Source organism: Triturus cristatus, chromosome 4_1, assembly GCF_964204655.1.
Source record: "Triturus cristatus chromosome 4_1, aTriCri1.1, whole genome shotgun sequence".
Classification (NCBI taxonomy): Eukaryota; Metazoa; Chordata; class Amphibia; order Caudata; family Salamandridae; genus Triturus; species Triturus cristatus.
The window spans coordinates 171,235,804-171,252,911 of NC_140585.1; the positions used below are offsets into that span (position 1 = coordinate 171,235,804).

Genomic DNA, 17,108 nt, shown 5'->3' on the forward strand with positions numbered 1-17,108 from the left:
AAAGGGCTAATTAAACCTGGGCTGCAATGGGGGAAGAGGGAAGAGATTTCCTTGCACCTCAAAGGGCCTGGTTTGCCTCTGACAAAGAAGTCTCCACCTCCTGCCAGGAATTCACACCAGAGAAGGCCAAACTGGTTCTAGCCGGGCACAGACACCCTCTGCCTGGAAGATCAAAGGATTTTTGTGTACAAATACTGGGGCCCAGACCCCTGAACTTTAGAACTCATCTGGATCAGGAAGACTGCCAAGAAGGAGAGCCGGAGAAGCTGCAAGAAGGAACGACTGCTTTGCTGCGTGCTTTGCTGGGCCGACCTGCAGTGGCTGCTTCTGTCTTGGACAGTGAAAGGCCTGGACTGGACTTTCTGCAACCGCATTGGTGAGACACTTCAAGGGCTCGAAGTAGAGCTTGCCCCCTGTACACGGAGTCTCAGGAACATCAAAGACTCCAAGTTCTTCAACCCGCAGCACTGGGGACTGTGTGTTTCGCACTGCAACCTGAAGAACACCACCTTGACGATGCCTACGACGACCCTGCCAACCCCATGTCCTGAGGGCACCGTCACAACGCCACACCACGACCCTGGCCTCACCGACAACGATGCTGATGCCATCACCGAGCCGCTGCTCGCACAGCGACCTGTGGGCACCGCACTCTGCACCGCCTCGCTACACGACGACTCCGTGGCCTTTCTGATACCGCCACTTCCTGCCGAGATCGACGCCACTGCTTTCAACGTGGTTCGGGGGCACCGCTTGTAAGTTACACGACGCTCCACCCTCATTCCACACCGCAGCCTTGGCCCACCGACGCCGGTGCCATCGACTGCCGCTCGTCAGCCGACGACAGCGCTTCAGTAACGACGATGCCACTGCTTGCACAGTGACCTGCTGGCGGTGCACCCCGCCTCTATTCACACCGCGAGCCTGGTCTCACCAACGACGCCATCTGACGCTGCCACCGAGCCGCTGCTCGCACCGCGACCTGGGGGCACTGCACGCCACACCGCTGCCCTTCGCACTGCAGCACCCGACGCCTGTTGGCGCCAGCACTCCTGATCCCATCAGAGGGGAGCTCGACCTGCAACGTGAGGAACTTCAAGGGCCCCATCGCCCTGCTTCTCTGAAAGGTACTGTTTGTGGGTCTTCCCAACACCGTAGCTGGCCTGCGACCTCACGGCCAGCCAGAACTGTTTTTGGCTTGGTGTGCCCACGACTCAGTGGAAGAGGACAGAGCTATCCACACAAGGAACTCTTTTCAATCAACGTATTTTGAACTGTGAACTTCTAAGTATAGTATTGTGGACTTTTATCGTTTTTGGGCTTGTTTTAATTATATAAAAATATTGGATATTTTTCTAAACTGGTGTGGTGTCCTTTTGTAGTGCGTACACTGTATTAATGTCGGTTATGTGCAAATGCTTTACACACTGCCTCTAAGATAGACCTGGTTGCCCATGCCAAGCTACCAAGGGGGTGAGCAGGGGTTATTTTGGACATGTAACTCCCTTATCCTGACTAGAGTGGCTATTTTTTGCCTGGCTTTGGCCCACGCCCTAGCCTACTAAAAATTCCATTTCTAACAGAGAGTGATTACATTTACGGGCTCGCTTACCGTCCACCTCCCTTGGGGCAGTAAACAGAGTGCACATGCAGGAACACGTGCATGATCATCTGTATGAGCGATAAGAAAAACTGAAAAAGTGAATATTAGAATCAACACTGGATAACACTAAGTTGAATTGCTTGGCAGAAAACGGGACACATTGTTGGTTATTATAACTAAGATATGGTTAATTAATGCCTAGTCAGTTGTGACTCCCTGGAGTGTATAATGTTACTTCAGAACAGGAAATACTCTTAAGCGATTACGTGGTACAAAAACACTGTATTCAATAAAGGAAATATGTCTGAACTGTATGATCAAAATGGGTAATTAAGGGCTTATTTATGTACTTAAAGAAATGAACACTGCACGTGGCCAGATAATAACTATGAGCAACGCCTGTATGTACGCAACTATAAAACACAAGTAAAGACTTATCTGAAAAAAAAGTTAAAATGGTGTCAGAAAGGCATATTCTCTCCCTCGTCCACCTATACATTGCTCTCAGTAAGTTAAGGACAGGTTCCAGACATCTGTTTGTAACCTTCCTGTCACTCCTGCCTTAACCATTCATGTTCTGTCAGCGATGAAAGTTTGTGAAGCTCTGCAAGGCTAGATCTTTTCTAGGAAATGAAAGATTCACTTATTGCCTCCTGTGAGAGAGGGGGTTTTGCTTTGCTGTTGCCATGCTGTCCCTATTCTGCTGTTGCCCAACTGTGGCAGCATCTCCTGTTAATGGGCTAACATTGACCCTCCTTGGAATCCCAGACTACTAAAAAGATCCACTTGACAGAACAATGCCAGCATCAGCAAGGTGGATGGATGTGTCTAGAAAAACAATGACCTTTCACCCCACTTCTCCAGCCCATCCTCAAGGTTTTATGTAATACATATTTGGCACTCTCACACCACATATGTGTGTGCGATGCACCGGTCGCCAAAGAAGGGCAGCACAGGCTGCAGGTGTCCCCCCGCGGCCAGTGAAGCCAACCTTGTGGGACCTCTGACTGAAAGGGAAGTGTGTGGGGTCTTCTATGTTGTTGCTGTAAGCCGGGCCGGCCTTTAGCATGGACGAGCTGGGCTTGGAGGCCTGTGCATTCAGGGAATGCCAACAAGACTTCTCATCTAGCCCCAGTCTCGTCCTTCTCCCTGCCTGTTCGTTTCTGTCTGACTTTCCTGTTTAAAGTGGTTTTAGTCCTTTATTATCACATGGTGAGTGATGTTTTTAAAACCACTTTACCCTCTCACCTTCTGACCTCTGCTGGCACACATCAACAACCCCATCATCTGCTATCAGTGATTTAGATGAGCTGGGGGAGGGGCGGGGGGGGGGTCTGGGGATGTTTGTGTTCAGGGGCCAGTCCCTGCTCAGAGAGGTACTGACCAGTGAGCACAAAAGGGACCCCCTCCCCCCACCGCTGAGTCATTTAATTCACTACCATCCGCGAGGGCGCCCCGTTTCTCTCTGTCCACGCCCAGGGCGCCATCTTAGCACAGGACGCACCTGGGTGTAAGGGTTCTATCAGCAGAGCTCTGTAGTGTGTCCGTTCAAATTAAAAATATAAAAAGGTTTGCAGCAGATGCCGTCTGACTGGATAATACTAAAATATATTTTGAAAGCATTTGCTTTATCTTAAATAGCAAATGTACAGTCACATTTTGTGTTAGTCTTATATGTGTGCAACTGTGCGGAATACAATGAAAAAATAATAATTGTCATGTGTATAGTGCTGGAACCTGATAGCACTATAAATACACGTCATTTCGCTGATTAACGTACATTTATTTTTAATCTAACCTGGGTTATATTTTATAGGCATTTACCTGAATATGTCACTCCAACAAAATACTTGCAAGGTATTGTGTTAGTTTCAGCCAAGTCTCTGGCCCCGCCCACACCGACCCACCCCTCCTCTCAGGTTCCCAAAACTTTTTATTATGCACAATAACCGCCCGCTGAACCAACGAATCTTCCCACTTTATAAACAACCCCCCAGTCCTGGGCCCTGAAGTCTCCCTTGAAAGGTGCGGTATTTTATATTACTTTCTTGCAGGGATGTAGAGCGGGGCTTCCCGGGCCGCCTGGTAGGTTTGAAACAAGTCCATGCACCCTCCCAGGTCGCCCCGCCCCCTCCCCTGGAGCTGCCGTGACTCAGTGGAGGAGTTTGGCAATGTGTGCCTCACCCCTGCTGACATTGCGGCCAACCCCTCGCAGCGTGACACACACGCAGAGTCCCCCCTCCATATTGTTATCGGAGTTTCCCTGGGCACCGTTTCAGCTTGTTGCTTTTGCCAACTTTTCTGTAAACAGGGCAGCGAAGTGATTGTCTGTCGCCCTCGCCACAGCCTCTGGAATTTCCACCTGGCCCGTGAAGGACTATGATTGGTTCGATTCCTCAGAGTGTCGAATTCCCCGGTTTTTTTTTTACGACTCTTGCGGCTTTTTTAAGTTGAAGAACTTCCTCGTCTTGAGCTGAGAGTTCAAGGAGAGACAACATTTCGACAAGCAGAGACACAGGCAACAGAGGAGGACGAGGCTGTGTCCTCTGACTGACGCGAGAAAAGGGAAGCAGTCATAAATATAAGATTTCCACTGTGCTGCTTCCAGAACATGAGAAAAGAGTGAACTTAGACCACAGCTGTCCACTGACTTCGAGACGATGCCACCTCTAACGTGGGCCCTGCTGCTTCTGACCGCGGTCAGCGCCAACTCACAGGACTTGGGGTTCTTGGAGTGCAAGAAAGCCTCTGGCTTGAACGTCCTGGAGGTGCTGCCCGGAGGAGGCTGGGACAACCTGCGCAATGTGGAGATGGGGATCGTGATGAGCATGAACTACTCGCTGTGCCGTACCACGGAGGACGGAGAGTACCTCATCCCCAACGATGTGCACGTCATCCCGCGCAAGCAGAGCAACATTGAGGTCAACGCAGAGCTGATTGAGAGCTGGCTCAACTACACGGACGTCACCTCGCGCTCCATCAACGCCCAGGCCTCCTTCCTCTCAGTGGTGAATGGCAAGTTCTCCACCAGCAACCAGGAGACCAAGACATGCAATGTCTTTGACCAGACGATAACCAGCCGTGTGCAGATACGCCATCACATCTACTCGGTGAAGGCCGCTCCAAATTTTGCATTCGATCCAGGCTTTAAAAACCTGCTGGTTGACATTGGCAATCACTTGGAGAACAATCAAAGTCGCGATGCAGAGTACAGGGCGGAGATGCTCGTGCTTAGTTATGGGACACACGTACTCACTAGCCTGGAGGCTGGAGCCACCTTGGTGCAGGAGGACCAGGTGACCAAGGTCTTCATGGAACAGCATGCCAGCCAGAAGGCGGCCATCACAGCTTCAGCGTCTGCCAGTTTCTTCGGCAAGATCAACGTAGGCATTGGAGGTGCTACCACAGTTCAGGACGAACTTGCCAAGAGTTATTTGGAAAATACTGTGTCTTCTAAAATTGAGAGTCATGGCAGCCTTCCCTTCTACCCGGGCATCACTCTCCCAAAATGGCAAGAGGGTATCAATAACCGCCTTGTGGCTATTGACAAGTTTGGACTTCCACTTCAATTCTTCATCAATCCGGAGATGTTGCCAGACCTGCCTGAGCCCACAGTGAAGCGGGTGGCAGTCACTGTGGAGAACGCCATCCGTCTGTACTATGCTGTCAACACCCACCCGGGATGCGTCGACTTAAAATCACGCAACTTCAACTTTGAAGCTAATGTGGATGATGGGTCGTGCCTCGGCGCCAACACCAACTTTACCTTTGGGGGTGTCTTCCAGGAGTGTCATGGACTGTTTGGAGAAGACACTGAGGAGCTTTGCCAGCAATACCGTGCCAAGAACCCAAAGAGTGGCGACTTTTCATGTCCGCCAAACTACAGCCCAGTCCTGCTGCATGGCGAGCAGAGGTCAGTAACCAAGCCAAAGACTGAGTGCCACAACAAATGCCACCGATGCTGGCTGGTAGCCAAGTGCTGCCACACAGAGTGTGGCATCAACTACTACACTAGCAAAGTTGAGTTCAATGCGTATTGGTGTGCTGCCACAGGTCCTGTGCCACAGGGATCTGGGTTTCTCTTTGGTGGGTTGTACAGTGCTGGAGAAGCAAACCCACTGACAGGCAATACTGCATGCCCCTCCTACTTCTACCCACTGCCGCTGTTCGACAACCTGAAGGTGTGCGTGAGCGATGACTATGAGATGGGCTATGAGTTTTCAGTGCCATTTGGGGGTTTCTTTAGCTGTGAAGCGGGAAATCCGCTGACTGGCCTACTGAAAGGACAAAGTCCTGGTGTCCTACAGGATTTTTTCTACAAGAACCCCACAGGTTATCCCATGAAGTGCCCTCAGGGGTACAGCCAGCACAAAGCATATATTAGTGATGGCTGTGAGGTACTCTACTGCCTGAAGGCAGGCATACTCTTTGCCCAGCGGCTGCCTCCAATCAAGTTGCCACCATTTATCCGCCCACCAGCATACAACTCTAACATAAATGAGACAATCGTGGTCCGTGCAGAAGGTGATAAGGCTTGGGTGAAGGTACAGGGCACAAAGATCTGGAGGCTGGCCAACGCCACCGACGAGCAGAACATGGCCGAACTCCTGGGTGCCAGGTCTTCCAGCACCGGGCCCGGTGGCGGTGCTGTTGCCGGGATCACCATAGCAGTGACCATTGTATTGGCTGCAGCCATCATCGCAGTGATATATGGTTTTCGGCGCTTTCGTAGCAGCAAGGGGTTTAAAGAGATCCAGCCCAGTCGTCTGGTGGAGGATCAGGGGAGCTATGGAACCCTGGGGGACTCACCAGAGCCAGTGACCGTCAGCACCGCCTGAGCACCAGGTCCTGAGATGCAACATTTGAGGGCGACGAAGGACAGACAACACTTGTGGTTCCCTGGTTATGTCTTCTGAGGATTCCATGTATTTCTGGACATTTAGAGAAGATGGGAGGCTGAAGGTATGTGCAGGTGAGGCGCTGTGGGGATGAATACGCAACAAGGCTACTAGAGAGAAAGAAAGGAGCAAGGTTGGAAGGGGAGTAGCAAGAGTGGGAGAGAATATGACACTGGCTGTTGATACAGAGGACGAGGACAGACTGCTGCTTACACAACCTACCTCACTCTCACCTTCGTCTCGGTACACTCAATCTTTCACTGAGTTTCATACACGTTCACCCATACATTTACCCTAACTATTAGGACTAACAGACCACTAGGCAGCGCCTAAAGACCATGGGGGAGTTAGGTACTTTACAAATGTTGGCTTTCCTTCATTTATTCATTCACATTCAGAATCTCAGCCCATTCTGCACACTTATTCATCGCACACACCTACACTTTCACCTTTTGCATTCATACACTCACTCACACATCTCTCGTCATTAACAGCCATACACATTTCATTTTACAACCCGAGCGGGCTACCATGTGCACTCACTTCCACACACAAATGTAGACGCACCCACCCACCTCACCACGTGCCACACAGTGCACTAACACACTCGTAACCATCTATCTTACTCTAACACTCACTCGCCTGTGACATTACTTCAGAACAAAGGCTTCCCTTGTTACGTGTGTGCAGTAATCCCTTCACACAAGAGGAGTACCTGCACTTCTTTAATTTGAAAGTGTGAGTGGTAGCATTTCTCAGCAGGGGTGAAATACTTAAAATGTGGGAGTACTGACACTTCTCAGTAGCAAACAGGTACTCTGGGAAAGTGAGTACATTGGATTCAATAGTTTAAAGCACTGCCCTCATCAAAACACAGACGTATTCCCTCACTCACACACTCCACCCCCACACACAGCGGCTTTCGCAATCCTACATTCACACATGCAGCCATACACCCCAGTTTACCAGCCCCACATCCCGGCCCCTCCCTGTCTCCTGCCTGTGGTCACCCTTCCCTGATCCCCAAGCACCCTCATGCCCTCCTTTAACTAGTCCTGCCATTAAGTCCTGCTACAGGGGCACCAGGTCACAGGCACAGCTAGCTAGGATCTGCTGGTGGAGGTGCAGGGGTATCACCGGTCTTGATTTTCTAGGGAAAGTCCCTCCTGTTTGAAAAAAACAGCTGTAGTGAAGTGTAGGTCTGTGCTTTCCCAGCAGCGTTCGAGAGCCTATTGCAAACCTTTTAATAACAACTTAGACTGGTGCTCTTCAGAACACTTAAAAAACAGAAACCACCAGGAGCCAAAGTTAACGGGGACAATATAGACAATGTCCCAGGGAAAATAGGTGGCATTGGGCAAGAGGGGCTGTCAAGAGTCAGAAGGAGATGCCCAGTGCTTCAGGGGGCACAGAGAAAGAGGACACTGCTTCAGTGGTGTCCAAAAAGGGAACATTGCTCCAGGAGGGTCAGCTAAAGGGAACATTGCTACAGGGGGGTCGGCTAAAGGGAACACTGCTCCAGGCGGGCTAGTGAAAGGGAACATTGCTCCAGGAGGGCCAGCCAGCGAAAGGGAACATTGTTCCAGTAGGGGCAGGGAAAGGGAACATTGCTCCAGGTGGGCCAGTGAAAGGGAACACTGCTCCAGGACGGCCAGCCAGAGAAAAGGAACATTGCTCCAGGAGGAACAGTGAAAGGGAACATTGTTCCAGATGGGTCAATGAAAGGAAACATTGCTCCAGGCGGGCCAGTGAAAGGGAACATTGCTCCAGGAGGGCCAGCCAGCGAAAGGGAACATTGTTCCAGTAGGGGCAGGGAAAGGGAACATTGTTCCAGGAGGGGCTGTGAAAGGTAACTTTGCTCCAGGCGGGCCAATGAAAGGGAACATTGCTCCAGGCAGGTCAGCGAAAGGGAACGTTGTTTCAGGAGGGACAGCGAAAGGGAACATTGTTTCAGGAGGGACAGTGAAAGGGAATATTCCTTCGGGAGGATCAGTGAACATTGCTCCATGAGGCGCGATTTGAGGCACGCTGCTCTACAAGGCTGTGCGAAAGGTAATAGGTCGCCAGGTACCATAGTGAAAAGCACACTTAACCAGGAGCCCTTGTGAGAGGAACTCTGTAGGAAGCACAGTGAACTGCACCCCGGTCCACAATGCACATTACAAGGGAACATTGCTTCAAGTGGCTCACTATAAAAGTTGGACAGCTTCACTGGTACAGTCACATGCGCACTGCTCCCGGGGACTGCTCTCGAGTGCGTGATATAAGAGCACATTGCACCAGAAGACATGCTTACAAGGCAGGCGCTCTGCTGCAGGTGGTACATTGAAATGACACATTACGCCAAATTGGACATTTAAAGGCCACACTGCATACATGTCAATAGACCCGATTCAGACGGGAGGTTCCCGATTGTGAAGGCAAATATGGCTTAATTTTGGTGTCTCCCACCAGAAACTGCCTCTACTCCAACAGAAGTCAATGGGAGAAATACATTCTCCAGATTCTTATTTTTTAAATGTGCCACTTACCTCTTCTATAATGTTGCCATGTATGAAACTACCTCCATCGGGTAGAGTTAAAGGGCTCTATGATTAAGGGGGACAAGTTAAAGTGCTCTGATGTTTTGCCAACTTGGACATTTTACAGTTCACGTGAACTTTTGGTAATAAACACATTTTGTTTGAAACCTCGAACTTCCACTTTGTAAATTGTGATTCATTTACTTCTGATGCAAATAAAGACGTGTCACAGCCTCACGCCCTTACAGTGACAAATGAACTGTTGTGCTTTATTTACAGAGGGCTCATCACCCCTCAGGGGTGAAAACTGACGAAACCTAATATTTTCTTTTTGTGGTGCCTGGAAAAATGTTTATGGCACTGCTTCTACGGGGGAATTGCAATGGCCAAACATAAAGGTTTCACAAGCTGCCAACAACAACTTCAACTTAGCTGAGGGGACAGGAATTACAAGTTTAAAACCATCTGCTCAACAGGTACAGTAAACACACATGCCCCCGTCAACAAACGTGGTTTGATTTATGTTTGTGTTACTTGAGAGAGGAGGGGAGGGGAGGGAAGGTGTGTGTGTGTGTGTGTGTGTGTGTGTGTGTGTGCGCGCGAGCGCCCCGTGTGTCTGTGAGTGCGTCTGTGTGAGCGTGCAGGGAAGACATTTTTAAGCAAGAGAAAAACGTATGCGTACAGTAATTTAAAAAAATGACCAATTTTCCTCCTCCACATTGAAAACCGGCATACATTTAAGTTAAACCTGTACACTGCCCCCGAGTTTGGACATGCGCACTTATTAAACACCACAAAGGATCTAATATGCGAACAGCTGTAGCCATTACTTACGACATTTACAAATTCCACCCTCCTTTGTAAACTGGGTTCACTGTTCCAAGAGAGAGGGGCAGTTAAATAGTCCACTGCCTCAGGGGGCACAAGGGCAACACTGCTCTTGGGGACAGGGTTGAACCTACTCAGGTAGGTATGATTGTCCAAGGGGGGATATTTAAACAGTGCAGTAGAGTGAGTTAAGGGAAATTGGGGCATATTATCAAGCCAGCCGATACAATTATCGCCGCTTTAGCGGCAGAAAACTGCCGCTAAAACGGCGATAATGGGCTTGATAATATGCTCTATGCAATTCCAATTGAAGCCCATGTTAAATGTGAAGCGCATCTAACATGGGCTTCAATTAATAGGTTCTGACACGCGCTGTCTGCCCATGATTAAGCGTGTTGTCATATTTTCTTTTTCCATTTACCATGTATTGGTACTTTAGAACAAGCATTGGAAAAGCCAACAGGTCTTGCCTTTTAGATCTATTGGTATTGGCAATACTATTTGTGGATCCCTTGCAAATGGTGTGCAGCATCAGCAAAAAAAAAAAAAAAGAATAAATGAGGCACAATGAAGTGGCATTGTTGATGGCCGTGTCATTCTGCAGGTGTGCTCAAGAGTGATCACATATGCATCACAATGCAAGCACGCACATGCAGCAATCCATCCAAGAGCCTACGAAATGACATGGGTATAATTTTTTCGCTGATACAACATGGATCCATAAATAAAATAAAAAATTCTGACTAGCACAAAAGTGCTTTTTGTTAGGTGGAGAGGCCCAGCAACAGGGAACGGATAGAAGGCAAGAGGGCAATGGAGGAGCTTGAGTCAGGGCCAGGGAGGGATTGGGAAAACAATGGATGACCCGCTTGGGGGGAGGGATGTGTGGGAGGGACAATATGGAGCATGTTGGGCAATTGTTTGGGGGAGGGAAGAAGCACATGAGGGATGGAGCTAGAAAGCACATGCTCTCATGGAGTGTTGAAAGAAAAACAAAGTAGTTCCCTAAATGTGAGCAGCGTAAGGATACACGTCATCCAAACAAACGGATGGTCAAGAGTTATGCTTAAAGCGAGGGACACACTAGAGGGGTGGTCGACAAAAGATGGACAAGGAAAGTTGTCAAATAAAAAGCTAACAAATCAGATTGACAACAAAGGCAACGTAGGTAACGGGGTGGGCCAAAGCCCGCACTGCAAGTTGTTGGTATGAACCACAATAGTCTTTCAAGGAGCAGACTAGGGCTTTAAGTGGGCCGGGTCTCACCGGTGCTGAGAACCGGCAGTTTTTAGGTCTCGCTGAGACAGCGCATGCTGCCTCTTCGAGACATTTTGTAAGTGGGTTTTCAAAAGTGCTACCCACATGGTTTTGCTGGCCTAGAGCTTGCGTGCACGATGGCGTGCACGTGCACAGCTGCACCTCTGCTCCTTGCATTCCCCCCTCCCTTCTCACCCAGCCCTTTGATGCTCTGCTCGCATTTCCCTCCTCCCTTCTCGCCCTTTTTTTAGTCAGTTTCATTCTGGCTCCTCTGCTCCTCCCATTCCCCCCTCCCTTTCCGCCCAGCCCTTTGATGCTCTGCTCCCCCCCTCTCTTCTCGCCCAGCCCTTCTTGTCACCTCTGCTCGCATTTCCCCCCTCCCTTCTCCCCCTCCCTTCTCGTTAGTTTCGTTTGCCTGTACTTCTCACTAGACACTTATTCCAAATCGCTGTGACTCATGCTGCCCTGCTTGTTATCTATCTGACTTGCTAATGGGGTCACTTTAATGTTATTGCCTGGGCCGGTTTTTTGACCCAACCCGACCCTGCTTTCTAGTGCTTGGAAACAGAGAGCTGCGCTTAGCCACCTGCCTTAGCCCTCGGTGATTCAAGTTTACTGCCAGCTAAACAAAACCAGTACACCAGTCTCCTTTCTTCCAAACGGTAAGGTGCTGAGCATGTTACAGCATTATTTTACTGGCCTTTAAAGCGCACATGCCCTCATGATCCATAAGGGTTCAGCAGGCACTGTTGTGTTTAAATGGAGCCCCGAGGTTTTATTCACTTTAAACGTACTTGTTTTTTGGCGCTCAACACTTTGAGACAGGTAAGGAAATGGATACGCAGTTAAACAAAAAATCTATTTTTTTTGCAAATTACCTTTCTAGTTTGTAACTGGTTAACACATGCGTCATTGTAAGACGGAAAGCAGAACTGTGAAAGCGCACTGGATTTTTGAACTGCAGTACGTTTGTAAGCTTTGTTTAGTGGTCATAATATCTCCTATTTAGAACTTCTTTTAAGCCATTTCTGCAGTTCATTGTGAAAAAAAAGCAACGAGTGGAATTTTAGAATGGAAAAAGGGGAAAAAGTACGCTAATCGTTTGATTTATTAAATAAAGGTTGATTTTTCTGCCTCTGGTCACACAGTGAAAAAAATGGCTGCGCAAGGACTTCGTAAGTTCTTGCAGTATGTGCTCTTGTGGCTTCTCTGCTTACCATCAGACGTTTCTGCACTTTTGTTCTTGAACAACCTAAAACGGGGAGTGAATGGAATGCAGGAAACCTCGTGATAAAGAAATGTTAAAAACTGCTGCTCTCCTTAAAAAAAAAATCTTCTTCTCACATGCCACGTGCACCGAGCTCACGTTTTAGTGATTCACCCTTGCTTCACGCGGTTCCCTCTAGCTTTGCTCAGCACATTGGCACAATTTAGCTAGGTCTCGTAACTCCACCAGTCTGGTTACGCTAAATGACACACAATAAAGGGAAGAGCTATTGCAACACGGCACCATCACACAGAGAAGACAGACATTGTGAAAACTCTTGGGCAGGCCCGCGCCACGGTTACAGATGCCCTTGTGATTCTCCTACCTACTATGGCTACCTCACACCATATCGTCAGTTACCACCTTTCTAGTCTTAGTTTTTATTCGACTAAATGCATTATGGTAGTTGTAGTATTCGAGTGATTCCAATGAATGTATGACCTAACGACAAAGATTTGCAAAGGAAAACACCGGGATGGACGCATGGTGTCCTGACAAGGAACAGGGCAGAAAACTCTACCTCCACCTTCAGTTTTACCTCCACTTTCCCCAGTGCACACAGCATTAAAAAAGTACAGAGCAGAACTGAGGAATACAGCACACTCATGAGAACTCAGCCAAGAAGTGTGGGCAAATGTCAACAAACAAAAATTTAAAAAACTTTTTCTTTAACATTCGTATTTTAATTTACTATATTTGATTGCATCACTGCATTGAGTGACTTTTGTTGAAGTGAATAATTTTTGATCATAAACTTTCATACAAATTCAAATAAGAATACCCCCGCTCAAGAATGACTTGACAACACTGTCTTGAGCGAGCCAGGAGAAAGGTTAGTGTACGATGCGCCCTATATAAATGGCCACATGAGGTACCAATACCGTCTTCTCAACCATATGCGACCGAGTATATTGTTTTTGTAGCTCACACACTCAACTGAATTATTTTTGTAAGTTTCTAAATTTGGCAGTCAAAGAAGCTAAGGCACAGTCAGTGAAGGACAGACAGCAATGTGTCTAAGATCATACAATTTGGCCAAGTGGGGAAGCCAGGATTTAAGCTTAATTTTCTCTGTCAAACATACTGCAATTCAGCTCAATTTTCTCAGTCAAAGATACTGCAATTCAGCGGTAGGACAACCTCTCATGCACAAAAGGACTACCATTATGTGGTTAGTTGTTTTTCAAGAGCTAAATAAGCTAAAGAAAGTCAACTTGAACAAGCATTGGCATAGCCAATAGGTCTCGCTTTTGGGACCTTATAAGTATTTAAAAGTTATGCAGCACAATATTCTTGGTGCAACAACATTAACTGTTGCATGGTTAAACACTTATAAGGTCCCAAAGGCGAGACCTATGGCTATGCCAATGCTTGTTTAAAGGCGGCCTCGAAACGGGTCTCTATCGGGCTCTGTTTTGTGCCCTGGCACAGGCGGTCGATTTTTAGGTCTAGCCCAGGGGTACTCATAGTACGGCCCGCGGGCCGTCAGCGGCCCGGCAAGCCTTCCCTGGCGGCCCGCGGACCTTGCAGACATCGTACCTGTGCACCGCCGGTTGCAGCAGCGCGGGGCTATGGGGGCCGGGCGATTCTTTTAAAAGCCAAGTCACTTGTTAATGAGACTTTGTTGTATTTCATCTCTTCTTCGCGCCCCTGCATCTCCTCTCTGAATGAGTGGAGATGCAGGGGCGCTAAGAAGAGATGAAATACAACAAAGCCTCATTAACAAGTGACTTGGCCTTTAAAAGACCTGTGAAGTACTTGGGTGCGGGCGTGCGGCGGCTGTTTGTGTTCCAGGGAAGGTGAGGTGACGGGCAGGGGGAGGGGGGGGGGAGCAGCTAGTGAGAGCAGCAGGTGAGTTTAAAGCGGGAGGGAGAGAGGGAAGACAGAGCAGGAGACAGGGAGGGAGAGACAGCGTGAGAGAGACAGACAAGTTGGGAGAGGGAGGGGGACAGAGGGAGGGAGGGGGACAGAGGGAGAACAGATGGAGAGGGAGGGAGACAGAGAGTAAGTAAATTCCAGCTACTGAAGCAGAGAGTCTGCACAACCCTCTTAGTACTGGCGAGTGTTTTGAAACGCATGGCTTGCAGCTGCTGCTGGTATTGCTAACTCATACAGTATTAGTGCCATTATTTTTTTCTACAGTGTTCAAAGCTCATTCACTTGTGCCATGGGTGCCATTTGATTTTCTATGATGTCACTGTCATGCCAGCTTTCATGTGATGTCATACCAGCTGATACCCTGAGTCTGTTAGCATACAGAATGCAGATGGGACTCACAGTGCAAATCCTCTATTTTTATGTGATCTACTTGTTTCCGCAACCTCCTAAAAAGAGAAGGGCAAACTACATGCTGTAATTCAGCCGCGTGCCACCGACGGCTGCAAAAATAACTGTCCCACATGTTTCATGGACAGTTAAAGTAATGCCTGCTGTGATTAACTGCAAGCAGCCAATTAGAAGGCTTCTAAAACGTAGCCCTATTCCTAATGGTTGAAAAGGTCCTTGTGTTTAGGCCATTATGATTGACTGCTGGGAATTAACCAGAATTGAAAAGTGTATAGCAAATGTGGAGGGAGAGACAGCGTGAGAGAGACAGACAAGTTGGGAGAGGGACGGAGACAGAGGGAGGGAGGGGGACAGAGGGAGGGAGGGGGGACAGAGGGAGAACAGATGGAGAGGGAGGGAGACAGAGAGGGACGGAGACAGAGAGAAAGGGAGACAAACTGATTGAGAGAGAGGGAGAGAGATAGAGAGAGGGAGGGAGACAGGGAGAGAGAGAGGGAAGGAGGGAGAGGGAGGGAGACAGAGAGGGAGGGAGATAGAGGGAAGGAGGGAGACAGGGGGAGGGAGGGAGACAGAGAGTGAGGGAGACAAACACAGTGAGTGAGGCAGAGGGAGAGAGAGAGAGATAGAGGAAGAGAGACAGGGAGAGGGAGGGAGACAGGGAGAGGGAGGGAGAGAGGGAGCCAGAGGGAGGGAGACAGAGAGAGGGAGGGAGACAGAGAGAGGGAGACAGAGAGAGGGAGAATGATAGAGGGAGAGTGATAGAGGGAGGGAGGGAGACCGAGCTAGATAGATAGATAGATAGATAGATAGATAGATAGATAGATAGATAGATAGATAGATAGATAGATAGATAGATAGATAGATAGATAGATAGATAGATAGATAGATAGATAGATAGATAGATAGATAGATAGATAGATAGATAGATAGATAGATAGATAGATAGAGATGTGTGAATGCCGGGTCTGGTGGCTCAGTGGACGAAGGCGTCTGCTGCAGGGGCCTGTGTTCAACCTCATGGTCACCGTTTTTTTTTTTTTTTGCTCTAGCCCCGCCCCCTCCCCCACTGCCCCCGCCCTCACCGGTGCGGCCCTCGGCCACAAACCACACTGTAAATTTGGCCCCCGAGAGAAAGTTTGTGAGTACCCCTGGTCTAGCCTGATCTAACGCATGAGCTGGTCTGGCGAGACTTATTGAGAGGGCTCCAAAAAGTGCTTCCAGGCAAGGCTAGAGCTACAGTGCATGTGCGCGGGCGCCACGCTTTACCGCGATTACTCTCACTTTTGCGGTCGCTTTGATGTTTGATCGTGATCACGATCGATCACTTTTACTTTCGCGGCCGCACGGCCGCTTTGCATAGCCAATAGGTCTCGCTTTTGGGACCTTATAAGTATTTAGTTATGCAACTGTTGCATGGCTAAACACTTATAAGGTCCCAAAGGCGAGACCTATTGGCTATGCCAATGCTTTTTTTCCATACTGCAGTGACAGCAGGCACATCGATGTTCCCTGCTTATACTGCTCACTCGTGGAGAAGTTACTGCATGACCTCATGCCAGGTCAGTGGCGTCACTAGGGGGGTGCGGGGGGGGTGCGAACCGCACCTGGTGACACCCTCACGGGGGGTGACACCAAAGACCGGTCCGGTCGGTGTGTCACTGTCTGTGGTGCACTGCAACCGTCCGCCGTGCACAATGTTATTGAAACCACTCAAGCCAGCAGTCCAGAATGAAACCGAAACGCTACGACGACGCGCGCAACCTAACCTTGTTCTATTCAGGAGGTGCCTGTGCGCAGCGTGCACTGTCTCCTCCTCCGCCGCGTCTGCGGGCCTCGGCAGTGACGTCACGTCGTCACTAGAGGGGTGCAGTCGGCGATGTTGTTACGGGTGGAATCCGAATCCCGCATGCGCATTGGCCCCCCCCAAGTGCGCGTGACTTGCATCACGAAAGACGAGGAGGCGAGGAGGTCTCAGGTCGCCGTCGCCACCGCGCCACTATAATTTAATTTTATTCCAAGGCAGCAAGGCCGACCGTCAACGAGGTAGTCACCCCCCCCCCCTGTCTGCAAATCAGCAGGTGAGTGGCCTACTATTGCCTATCATGTACAGCGCTCCAATACCTTCGGGTCGAGTTCGCGCTGTATAAAAGATGCAAAAAAATCTAAAACCTGTCTTAGTTTCACTCTTATGTTTGAAGCTGTACTCCATCTGACCCCTGGAGTCAGTAGCACACACACACCTCTCAGTTCAACACCTGATGGTGTGCCCGGCCCTTTCCTTGTTCACTCTCACATCCTCTCCGGGTGCGCCCGGCCCATTCTTTCTGTGGCACAGCTTTTACTTATGGCGGTGGGGCCGGGTGGGGGCCATTGATTGGAGGCTGCTGCAGCCGAGGCGTGGCTGTTGTCAATGCTTGAAATCGAAAAATAGCAGTTCCCACTTGTTT

At 49.2% G+C, this 17,108-nt stretch overlaps 1 protein-coding gene across 1 annotated transcript; it reads left to right on the forward strand.

Annotated features, from left to right (window-relative positions):
* Positions 1-3,807: 3,807 nt before the first annotated feature.
* Positions 3,808-9,278, forward strand: LOC146853825 (macrophage-expressed gene 1 protein-like). The gene has a single exon (XM_085651815.1). The coding sequence runs from the start codon at positions 4,264-4,266 to the stop codon at positions 6,439-6,441; it is 2,178 nt and encodes a 725-aa protein (XP_085507941.1). The 5' UTR covers positions 3,808-4,263; the 3' UTR covers positions 6,442-9,278.
* The last annotated feature ends 7,830 nt before the right edge of the window (positions 9,279-17,108 follow it).

Coding starts and splice junctions, on each gene's coding strand:
- LOC146853825 (XM_085651815.1), top strand. CDS start 4,264: ATGCCACCTCTAACGTGGGCCCTGCTGCTTCTGACCGCGGTCAGCGCC.